Source organism: Berghia stephanieae, chromosome 5 (assembly GCF_034508935.2).
Source record: "Berghia stephanieae isolate SIO BIC M18660-M18661 chromosome 5, UCSD_Bste_1.3, whole genome shotgun sequence".
Taxonomy (NCBI): domain Eukaryota; kingdom Metazoa; phylum Mollusca; class Gastropoda; order Nudibranchia; family Aeolidiidae; genus Berghia; species Berghia stephanieae.
The window spans coordinates 21,217,859-21,230,068 of record NC_088364.1 but is presented as its reverse complement, the minus strand read 5'-3'; the positions used below and the strand labels follow the sequence as shown (position 1 = coordinate 21,230,068).

The window sequence follows — 12,210 nt, the reverse complement described above, 5'->3', positions numbered from 1 at the left end:
GCCACATGCACCGTCCCATGAATTAGATGAAAAATTAAGGAGCAGGCAGTGGTGAATGATACAAATCAGAGACGTTATGCATGGAACAATGCCAGAGAAAGCAAAGAGAATAATACAAGAAAAAAAAATCACCCAAAAAAAACCCCAGCTGAGTCGACCGGAGAGTTGATTTATCTTGCATTTTCTCTCTGCTTTGTCTGTCTGCACAGTTTATACACACTTTTTTCTGGTCTTTATGTGTGAGATGTACGCCGTTCCATCGTTGAGGGATATAAAATTTAATCCTATTTACCGTAGGTAATCGCCAAATATATGAAGTTTCTTTATTTAAAGGGATTAAAGAAAATGCCAAAAATGAAAGTTACAAACCACAGAACAGGGAATTCATTTTCTTCTCAGACACCGAAGCCAATTAAAAAATTCTTTATCTCTGTCTGTAAATATTAGGCCATAGTACAAGGTCGACACCATTAAATAACAATAAGCTGAAGTGTAGCGTTCTGGATAAAGATAAGCCATGCTTGTGACTGTAAATTATCCACATGGGTATTCTTTCTTTTAACATTGTAACTCTCTCTCTCTCTCTCTCTCTCTCTCTCTCTCTCTCTCTCTCTCTTTCTCTCTCTCTTTCTCTCTCTCTCTTCTCTTTCTCTCTCTTCTCTCTCTCTCTCTCTCTCCTCTCTCCCCTCTCTCTCCTCTCCTCCTCCTCCTCCTCCTCCTCCTTCTCCTCTTCCTTCTTCTTCTTCTTCTCCTCCTCCTCCTCCTTCTCCTCTTCCTTCTTCTTGTTCTTCTCCTCCTCCTCCTCCTCCTCCTCCTCCTCCTCCTCCTCCTCCTCCTCCTCCTCCTCCTCCTCCTCCTTCGACTGACTCAGACTGAGTAAAACAATCGATTTGCATGTCCCCCTCTCCCCACACATGACACTATCCTGAAGTTTTGAAGTCCATTTTAAGATCTCCGAATTTCTCAAAAAGCTTGACATCATCGGCCAGGTTGTTCCATAAACACAACATAATATAGTCACAAAGTGAATCTGTCTGCCGTCATTAATACCAAGTTAAAAGATATTAAATTAAAAATTATATTTGCATAGGATGGAAAGAGTTTGTTTCCTGATCCCATTGAGCTATTTTGCAACTTTAAATCCCGAAAGAGTAATGGGGGGGGGGGGGGGGTTAATGCAAATACTTCTTCTTGAAACTTAAAGAAGTAAATACTTTCAATGGAAAATAATATAGAAGAGAAGTTTCAATGGAATTCATGATTTAGACGTTTCGGATCTCCCTTTGATCAACGAAACACGATGAATGAAACACCAAAGGCCAATGCCTTTGTACTGCTACTGTCGTGTTTTTATTGACCAAAGGGAAACTCAAAACGTTCACATCATTTGCCTTTACGAGTTAAATTGAAGCTTCTATTCTATTTCTTTCATTAATATTCACGAGAGTGCGAAAGTTTTTTAAAAATCGGTTCAAGATAAAAATATAAAAAATGTTTGTAAGTGTGATATAGTGCCAGACAAAGCAGGAAAGTGAAGGCTCTGGATCGAACTTCACACATTCTTCTAACAACTGTAACACGTTTTAATCTCCTGCTCCTGTGCAACAATCCAATTGGGACACGAAGGCAATCAAAAGAGCCTATTTAATTCTATCACCATATGTCCATTTAACCGGAGTTTATCCCGGATTCTAAAACTTTAAACAGACTATAACCCATGATTGCAACCCTTTGGATAGGACGCTAGTCTATCGTTAAGTACTTTCCGCTTGATCTAACAGACCCAGATACCCAATTATTGCTAGATGGAGGATGGAGAAGAGAGAGAAGAGAGAGAGAGAGAGAGAGAGACAGAGACAGAGAGAGAGAGAGAGAGAGAGAGAGAGAGAGAGAGAGAAATACTGACCTCACTCGAGAAACGATTCCTCTACTGACTGGGCTATCGGGACCACAATATCTCTGTGATGTTACTTTATTTCTGTAGGTAGACATGAATCAATATTTATTGTGACATCATTATTTTTTATGACTATCTAATTCATTGATCTAGAATGTAAAAAACAACAGTGCGATTTTGCACAAGTTCCTTAAAGGCAACAGCGAGGGAAGTGCAGCTCATTACGGGAGTGGGAGGGCAAGAGGGAGATAGATAGATAGATATAGATAGATAGAGAGAAAAAGAGAGAGAGAGAGAGAGAGAGAGATAGAGAGAGAGAGCGAGAAAGGGGGGGGGGAGGAAGAAAGGAAGATAGAGTTAGATAGATAAATAGATAATAGATAGATACACACACGCACACGCACACACATAGTCACACACACACACACACACACACACACACTATATATATATATATATATATATATATAGAGAGAGAGAGAGAGAGAGAGAGAGAGAGAGAGAGAGGGGGAGAGAGAGAGAGAATTTCATCTGCCTTGAATTAATTACGTACCATTTGGCAGCGACAAAAAGCCACAAATGTGTCTGGGAACATCTCCAGCCATGACAATAGCCCATTTAAAGATTTTGGTGAAGCCGTCTTGTCTCACACATCTACAACATTCAGTCTCGGGCAATGTCTCACACTGACAAACGCCTTTTTTACATTTCCCTTGGAACTGACCTTACAGAGAAATTTCCGTTTGGGGATGAATAATGGGATTTTCTTTTCTTTTTTTTGACTTTATTGTTGTTGTTGTTTTTTGTTTTTTAAAATAATTTGTGGGTTCTTTTCTTTCTTTTATTCTTTCTTTTTTTTTTTAGTCAGAACGCGTTCACGTCCTTAATCAATTGATTAAAATGACCTTCAATTGTTAAAATAATTATACATGAGACTTCAGAACCTCTAACTTGTCAGCAATTCCTAAGATTTGTCCAAGACTTTTTCGGTGTGTAGTACTTAATCCTTTGTGGTTTGCCATCAACACCCACAGTGCCAGTGACTTCTGTCTTCCGTCAGCTTTCGAACATGCCCCCCCCCCCCCCGCCCCAAAGGTCCAACCAAAGGTTGTCATCTCTCATTCTACCGATGTTCTCCAGTCTCCAGTGGCCTTCCCTGTTTCGATTTCTTTTGATATGTATTGGGGCATTTTAATTAAACGATAAAAGGAAGTAAACTGTTTCTGGCCAAAATGTAACAATGCGTTTTGTCAGGTTGCGACTGTTTAGTGCATCATCTGACACTGAATGTTATACCGACAGGTCGTTATATAACAACTTATCTACCCAAGGATTAGACACTCCACTTAACTTTGCTCCTTGGAATTGACCTTTTAGGGGCTTGATTTTTGTTGTTGTCGGTGTTGTTGTCGTTGTTGATTTTAGAGAAAAACGTGTCATTGCCCCGGCTGAAAATCTAAAAAACGATGAAACACGGACTCTAGCGTTATTCTTATGCCAGATTCTTTATTGTTTGTGCCACTTCGAACCTTTGACCTTTCAATTGTCAGGGAACACTTGGTCAAGTTACTTATCGTAACGACTTCTATTGAGCTAACAGAACCCCTTTGTTGAAATAAATTCTGCAATCAAGGAGTACTTATTTACAAGTCTGACTACCTATAATGTTATGACTGCATTATTGTCATGGATATTACTCTCAAACCAATGCAAAATATTGTACACTGTTCAAGAATGTTACAACAAGGCCATAATTGATTGTGTTCCGTTCTCGTGATTTTGCGCACAGGGAATGGACTTGACACGAATTTTAAGTCTAAAGTAAAGTAACATTAGATAAAAGAAAAGTTCAGGCTTTTAAGTTAAAGAGATTATCTACCTTCATTGACGTCAAAAACAGCATTGCGTACCCAACTCAGATGACGATTCAGAATTTAAATCAAATTTTTAACATCCCATAAGCAACAGACTAACGTATTCATTAACCAGGCCGAGATCCCAGGTTTGAGAGTTTTTGCCAAAATGAGGGTCAGTTAATCGTTCGATATTTGAAGGATCTGAACAAATGTGAATGAAACGCTGCCACACAAAGCAAGAAAGAAAAATACAAGAATCTTGGAAACCTCTTTGGTGTAATGGTAATACGCCTGATCGGTAATCAGAAAGTCCGATTTCTTGGGATGTTTTTTTTTTCTTGTATTTTTCTTTCCTGCTTTGTCTGGCAGCGTTTCATACATACTTGTTCAGATCTTTATCTTACACCGGTGCTTGCTCCCTAGTTTCTCAATTTGAGTTTTGAAGGACGAGTTTTCTGGCCAAATTTTTGAATACGTGTCTTTCCCGAGCACGGCAGTAAACCGGTTAATTGAAAAAGTAGACACGAATGATGATTGATTTTTGAAATTTTGAGTTTATCAACAATACAGACACATGAACAAAAAAACTGCTAAGATTATGTTTATTGTCGGATTATGAAAGAGAATTTAGAGGGGAAAATGAATGATTTTATGAAATTGAAGGGAAAATCAAACCCTGGGGATCGACGGTGAAGTATGAATACTTTTTAAAATTATCTAAAGCTCATTATGCTTGGTCTAACGTATCAATTTCCATCCTTATTCCCCAGATTACAATTGGCCCAGATAGAACTCACTACTGCATCAACAATGTCGTATTTATACGACGAACAACTGGAAACATCTATCATCAGACTGTGTTTTAACACTAGACACGGGGAATCCTTCTGCTCCGTGTATTGCTCCCAAGGGATTTTCAAATGATATGGATATCTCTCAGACACGACAGACATCGTATTGGTATCAACAACAGATCGGAAGATCATTATATTTCTTGTACTCTTCCCAAGGGGAATTCCCAGACATGGATATCTGTTAGTCACTCAAGGCTTAGTTCTAATCCGAAAATCGGCTAATCATAATATTCTTTTTGGCAAAATATGTGCATATCTCAGAGACACCCGACGATGTCTTAATACGTGAATCGCGCAATCGTTATTCCTTCCAACTGTCCCATGAGGATTGTCGAATATAATCGGGTAATCATATTCTTTGTAACGCTATTAAGTGACACCAAAATATAGTTGTGTCTTAGAGACACTAGATCTTGTCCTATTTCATAATCATTATTCTTTCTAAATTTCCCAAGAGGACTGTCAAATGTTATAGATAATTGAAGACAGGTCGTAGTGCTAATTCAGAACTTGTGCAATCATCGTCTTGATAGTCTTTTTTTATCGTTCCCAAAAGGATTTAAAAACACATTAATATCTACATTTCACGGATAGGCAAACAGACAGAAACTGATTTCCCAGAATTTTTCAGCCCAGAGAATGTTGAATGGTGACGTCATCCATGGTAGATTATTGATGACCTGGGATTATAATGGGCATGTGCAATGTCTATAGACTGACCGTGTGTTCCTTCGCCCTAGGAGGTGTCACTGTGGTTTTCTTTGCACTGGCTGTATCAACAGGTTAGTAGTCCTAAGTCTATGCCTCATCATTCTGTCATAACAGTTTTGACCAATTTTGCCCCAAAACACCAAATGCAGAAAATCTAGTTGATTATAAAGATGATTAGTAAATTATATATACACTGCCTATGTCTGGTGTTATGTAGTGGGAAACATATCAGAAAGTAAACTTAGTATCAAAAGTTATTAGAAATGTGGAAGTTTAACTTTTGACTCTTTAAGAAACTATATATTCATTCTTCTAAATATAACATATAAACTAAACCCAAGTTTCATATGTTCGCTATTAATTAAATTAACTTTCTGTAACCATGTTCGTGGTACGCTGTGACGTCTTGCAAAATAAAACGATGTTGGTTGTGATGTTGGATTGGATGGGCGACAAATATTGCAAAACGCTTACCTCGACATAGTACTATTACGTTGAAGTTACGCAAAGAGATTTAATTTTTTTTCTGTGGAAAAAAACTAGATGACAATACACCTCGAATCCTGTTCCTGTGGGTATTAGGACATTATCTTATCCATCGGACATTTTGACCCGACACTCTCTCCTGTCAAAAAAAATATATATCATCATTTTGATTGTTATCCTTAGGCAAAACGCCTTTACTCTTTTTTTTTACATTTCTTGGACATAACATTCTTAATAACTTTTGATTGTATTTTCCAGACTGGTGGCTGACAACCAGGGAACTCCACATTCCTGAGTACATGGTAGGCGATGAGTTACCCCCAAACGTTACAGTGCAACCTATGGTATTTAGAGTATGGGCTGGGTTATGGAGATTCTGCATCATGGTGGAACAATGTAAGGCATTTGACACTTATCACACAGTTATACATATTTAACCGTCGTCTCAAGTTGTTTTTATACTTTTAATGAATACTTCTACCCTTGGAAAAAAATGAATTACGAGTGTCTCCGAGATGGCATCGCCCATAGCCTTTGCCAACTTATAACCTGACACTGGCCAACAAATGACGTAACAATACACGGGGACGACCATCTAAAGAAAATTTACAGTGAGTTGTATTCAATGGTTCAATCAATGGGATATTTATTTTTCTTTAGCATTACTAACGACAACTCACTTTTAAATTTCTAATCGTCGCCTTGTAATGGGACCAAATTTTTGGACAGTGTCAGGCTATGAGTTTACGAAGGCGAGAAGGCTACGCATTGCTCAATGAGCTAAGGTGAGGTGAATTGTTAAAGGCCACACAGTGCTGCAGATGGGACCCGAGTTCGATACCTAAAAGAATCAGTCAGAATCAAGAAATTCTGTTTTAAAAATCATTTTTCATTTGTTTTTTTTAAATACATTTTTGTCGAGCCAAAAACTGCATCTTTCTATTCCCTTCATTCACCAGGCATTAGATAATGACAAGTGCATAATTTGCAATGGCACATTCGCCATGCTTTATGCAAAATTGATTCCCTCGTCAGTCAGCTTGGAACCTTTGTCTCCCTACTCTTACAAAACCCATTTTGTTCATTTTGCACAGAAAAGCTTGAACTCAATCAGCTATCGAGTACATCGACCAACAACTTGTCAAAAATAATTAAATCCGAGACTTCTAAGAAGTGTCCAGTCTTAGAGTTTTTGACAAAGCAATGAACTTCATTTCAATTGATCGAAATTTAAAATAAAAGTTTCCCCTCAAAAATGGAAAAATGTCTTTCTTTTTATTTCTCCAGAGTTCGGCAGACTGCCAATGGCCACATGCTCACGATAAGCTGGTTACTGCCAAGCTTCTTCTCTCTAATAAAAGTTAGAATACTATACATAGTATCCTACTATGCTTCTCTTTGGTAATTAGATAGATATAACATATACAACATACCAGTAACCTCGGGTAGGGGAGGGGTTTTGATTTAGCCCTCTACCCACACACAAATTAATACCCCCCCCCCCCCCTCCTCTCCCTTGTAGAACTATATTAGCTTAATGTGCTCAAGGCTCTTACACTTATATCATAGATAGCCCCTAAAGACAAATTTCCCTGGGAGTAAACAAAAAAGTTTTCATTGTGGCCAACCCTGTCAATCTGGTATCATGTCGGTAGGAATTAAATCTGACGCTAAAAATGGGATTAAGAATACCTGAAATGTAAAAGTGAGTTAAATCTAGTTTTCCCATTGGAGCGAGTCTATGTATTTTGCTTTGTAGACCACATAGACTAGCCCAGCTGTGTATGTATGTGTGTGTGTATGTGTGTGTATGTATGTGTGTGTGTATGTGTGTGTGTGTAATCTTGTGCTTTATAAGTTTGAAAGTTTTTGACTAGATGATGGTCATGTTTATCAATCGATATTTTAAGGACGATTCAATTCTATTTTTTTCAGAAATGTTAGTATTGTCAATGCAGGTTTGTGGTCTTACGGTATGATACTCGTCTTCAGACCTGTTGTCCTTGGTTCAATCCCTCATAAAGTTGAGGCCATGGAGAAGACTCTTTACTCCACATTCTTAAGTGTAAAAACAGCATTTGTAATGCGCGTTGTGCAGATTTAATAGAAATTGTATTATGCTAAAGCTCAACTTTATTTAACATAATACATATAATAATATATATATATATATATATATATATAATATATATATATATGTTGTGTGTGTTGTTGTGTGTTATTATGTTAATATAAATTGAGCTTTACAATTTAATACAATTTTATATATATATTATATATTATATATATATATATATATATATATATATATATATATATATATATATATATATATATATATATATATATATATATAAATGTATAATGGGGAGGCTATATATGAATTTTTGGGCCGAAGTGGCAATGGTTAAGGCATTGCACTGCGACCCGGTTGACCCGGGTTCGCGCCCCGCTTCAGGCACTTTCGTTTTTTTCCTTGAGCAAGATATGAGCAAGATTATTAACCCCCAATTTGCTCACTTGGACAACATGGGTGATTCCTGTTGACATCGGACATCTTGTTTGATGAGGTATCTATAATATTCCTTCGTGGAATGCCTAGCCGACGATATCTTTTGATATCGTGGCGCAAAAGGCATAATTATTTTTTTTATTTTAAATATATATAAATATGTAATATATATATATATATATATATATATATATATATATATATATATATATATATATATATATATATATATATATAAACAATAATGTTGCTTTGCTATCATTTTTCTCCCAGACCCTGACATGGTCAACTGTATGGCTGTAAGTTACAATGTAGAGCACACGGGCCGGGGGGAAGATCGAACTCTCACTTCAATCACCATTGTAGGTATGTCATGAAAGATGAATTACAATGTAGTACAACGTATTTAGGGAGGAGGAGATCAGAAAGAAGAGTATGATGAGGAAAATAGGAGAGAAAGAGAGTGAGTGAGTGAGAGAGAGAGAGAAAGAGAGAGAGAGAGAGAGAGAGAGAGAGAGAGAGAGAGAGAGAGAGAGAGGGGAGAAGGCGTTCTAATCTTCAGTCACCTTTGAACCGGTTGGTCCCGGGTTCGATTCCGCTCTGAGTGATGATGGCGGTGGCGGCGGAGTAGAAGGAGTAGAATAAGGAAAAGGAGAAGGAGGAGATTATAATTTGAGTTCCACTGTTATTCCCTCTATCCCATCAGCGGCTGCCAGAAGATCAGTAGCATTGCCTGTGACTGCCTTAATCCTATCCATCATTGCCGTGGTCTTCATTGGTGTTGGGAACATTCGGCAGGATTGCAAAACATTGCTGGGTGGTGTGTGCTTCATTTTGTCAGGTAAGTCTGCCGTTTGTTTTGGTTAGAAAATCTTATAGTACATTTAGTTCTCTAGAAAAATACAGAACGAATTAAGATGCACTGCCAGAAAGGTATAACTGAGTCAAATTTTGAATAGTACACATCTACTTTTTGAGAGTAAAAGTAACTTGACACTAAATCAAAAGATCCAGCGGCGAGGGGCCATCACATTAAAGAGTGGTGACACGATCAAGGAAAAACTTTCACTAGCTATGATTAAAGAACATTGCTAAATCAAAACAAAAAGTTTAAATCGTCTCTCTCCTCTCCCTCTCTCTCCTCTCCTCTCTCCCTCTTCTCTCCTCTCTCTCTCTCTCTCTCTCTCTCTCTCTATCTATCTATCTATCTATCTATCCATCTCTCTCTATCACACACACACACACACACACACACACAAACACACATCGCCAGATTCGTTTTTTAAGCAGCCCGATGGGTGGTGAAATAAACATTTATCCCACGCTTTATTTTTCAAAGAAATTAGTACATGGTTTTCCCAAAGGGTAAGTGATGAAACCCAATAGATTTTCGATAACTTAGAGGGTAAACTTATGCAGCTATGTAGTCTTGTGGTATGACACTCGCTTTTGGATCGGAAGGTCCTGGGTTCGAGCTTCGCTCGGCGCATAATTGAGTCCTTAGAGAAAGAAGGCTCTTTACTCACATTCTCTCACTGTACTCAGGTGTAAAATGGGTACCTGGCCGTTTAACTACGTTGTTTATGTCCGAAAAAATGTTAATATTGCCTAACAGGTGTCATGTTCCGTCCTAAATGTAAAATGTTGCTGTTGGCCAGGGACCTCATGTAAAGCGCTTTGAGCACGTTTAGTGAATATTGCTCTATATAAAGCTCATTAAAAAAAAACATAACATTAATTACACCGAAACAAAGAAGAAGAAGGTGAGTCCTCTCTCCCAATAAACTACCAATTAAACATTGTGTAAGTTAAGTATTGGTCTCACGGGTGTCAGCTAAAAGGACACACGACTCAAAATTGCGTGATCCTGGACTACAGACCAGACCACTCTCTGGCTCCTGGAACTTCCCAAGAGGACATTCTTCAGGGACGGGTCTCCTAATTATAAGGGTACATGGGTCAATTAAACCATTGTCTGCCCTCTCTCTCTCTCTCTCTCTCTCTCTCTCTCTCTCTCTCTCTCTCTCTCTCTTCTCTCTCTCTCTCTCTGTATGTGTGTGTGTGTGTGTGTGTGTGTGTGTGTGTCACGTCGCTTTCTCTCTCTCTCTTCCTTCCTCCCTAGCCTCGATATAGATATACGTGCAAAGATACGTTTATACTCACATACATACAAGCACACACACACACACACACACACACACACACACACACACACACTTACACAAATATATATAGATGCCGACTGAAGACGTGGATGGAAGCCACAGAAACATGTGTGTCGGCCATATAAGTGAGTGAATCCATTTATATATTTTCTCTATCCCTATTTATCTATGCATCTATCTCGGTATCGAGCTGCATATCCCTCTCTTCAGCAGATTTACATCCATACACGCATATAGAGGCATCCAAATCTTCTTTCTACTACTACTTCTACTACTACTACTACTACTACTACTACTACTACTACTACTACTACTACTACTACTACTACTACTACTACTACTACTACTACTACTTCTACTACTTCTACTACCACTACTACTACTACTACTACTACTACTACTACTAACTACTACTACTACTACTACTACTCCTACTACTACTACTACTACTACTACTACTACTACTATACTACTACTACTACTACTACTACTACTACTACTACTACTACTACTACTACTGCTGCTGCTGCTGCTGCTACTACTACTACTACTACTACTACTACTACTACTACTACTACTACTACTACTCCTATTACTTTATCTTCCTCCCCCTCCTCCTCCTCCTCCAATTCCTTTATCCTCCTACCCCCCCTCTTACTCCTTTTTCCTAGTTCTCCTCTTTCAACTCCTTTATCCCCCTTCTCCTACTTCTTTACCATCCTCCTCTTCCTCCCCTTTTATCCTCCTTCTGCTCCTACTCCTTTGTCCTCCTCATACTCATTCATCCTCCCCTCCTCCTCCTCTCCTCCTCCTCCTCCTACTACTACTACTACTACTGCTACTACTACTACTACTACTACTACTACTACTACTACTACTACTACTACTACTGCTGCTGCTGCTGCTGCTACTCATCCTCCTCCTCCTCCTCCTTCTCTTACTGCTACTCCTTTATGCCCCCACATCCTCCTTCTTCTCATCCTCCTACTCCTTTATCCTCCTCATTTTCCTTCCCCTACTCATTTATCCTCTTCCAACTACTACTCCTTTATACCCCCCCCCTCCTCCTCCTCCTCCTCCTCCTCCTCCTCCTCCTCCTCCTCCCCATACTCCTTTATCCTCCTTCCCCTCTTCCCTCTCCTCCTCCCTCACCTCTTCGTCTCTCTTCTTCTCCTCCTTCTCCTCTTTCTACTCCTTTATCCTCCTATTCCTTTACAAGCCCCCCTCTCCTTATTCTCATCCTCCAACTTCTTAATCGTCCCGTCCAATGTACATCAAGCTTGTTGAGAAGGCACAACAAATAGAAGCGTTAGGTTTAAATATCAAAGAATCACAGACAACCATTTGTTACTTTCATTTTTTTTTTTTCTTTATTTCTTTATTTTACTGATTTTTTTTTTTTTGATTTTTTTTTTTGGTGGAACGAAAAGAGAGAAACCATACAAACTAGTACCGATTACTTCCGGTTTCTTCATTAGTAAAGATTCGGCTTCAAATCGAAGTCAGTCGACCTTGTTGCCATGGGTGATCGACATTGTTGGCGTGATTGCATTTTCAGGAAGAAAGAAAAAAGTAATAATAAAAGCTAGTTGAGTGGCAAGAGCGCTTGCACTGAAGAAGAAAGGCGTCTTTCGTAGTAACTATAAGGCTCACGAAGTCGTGGTTTTGTCCAGTTTCGGCAGTGATAACCGAACAGTAATAATTACCGGTTGGATAAGGTCCTCGTCAA

At 38.6% G+C, this 12,210-nt stretch overlaps 1 protein-coding gene across 1 annotated transcript in view; it reads left to right on the top strand.

Annotated features, from left to right (window-relative positions):
- LOC144972586 (voltage-dependent calcium channel gamma-7 subunit-like) overlaps window positions 1–12,210 on the top strand; it is a 103,456-nt gene that overhangs the window by 72,182 nt on the left and 19,064 nt on the right. The window contains exons 2-5 of the mRNA XM_078913982.1: window positions 4,524–5,389; window positions 6,063–6,200; window positions 8,590–8,682; window positions 9,023–9,157. Of these exons, the coding sequence (XP_078770108.1) occupies window positions 5,299–5,389; window positions 6,063–6,200; window positions 8,590–8,682; window positions 9,023–9,157 (457 nt within the window). The 5' untranslated portion in view covers window positions 4,524–5,298. The remainder of the gene's footprint in view (window positions 1–4,523; window positions 5,390–6,062; window positions 6,201–8,589; window positions 8,683–9,022; window positions 9,158–12,210) is intronic.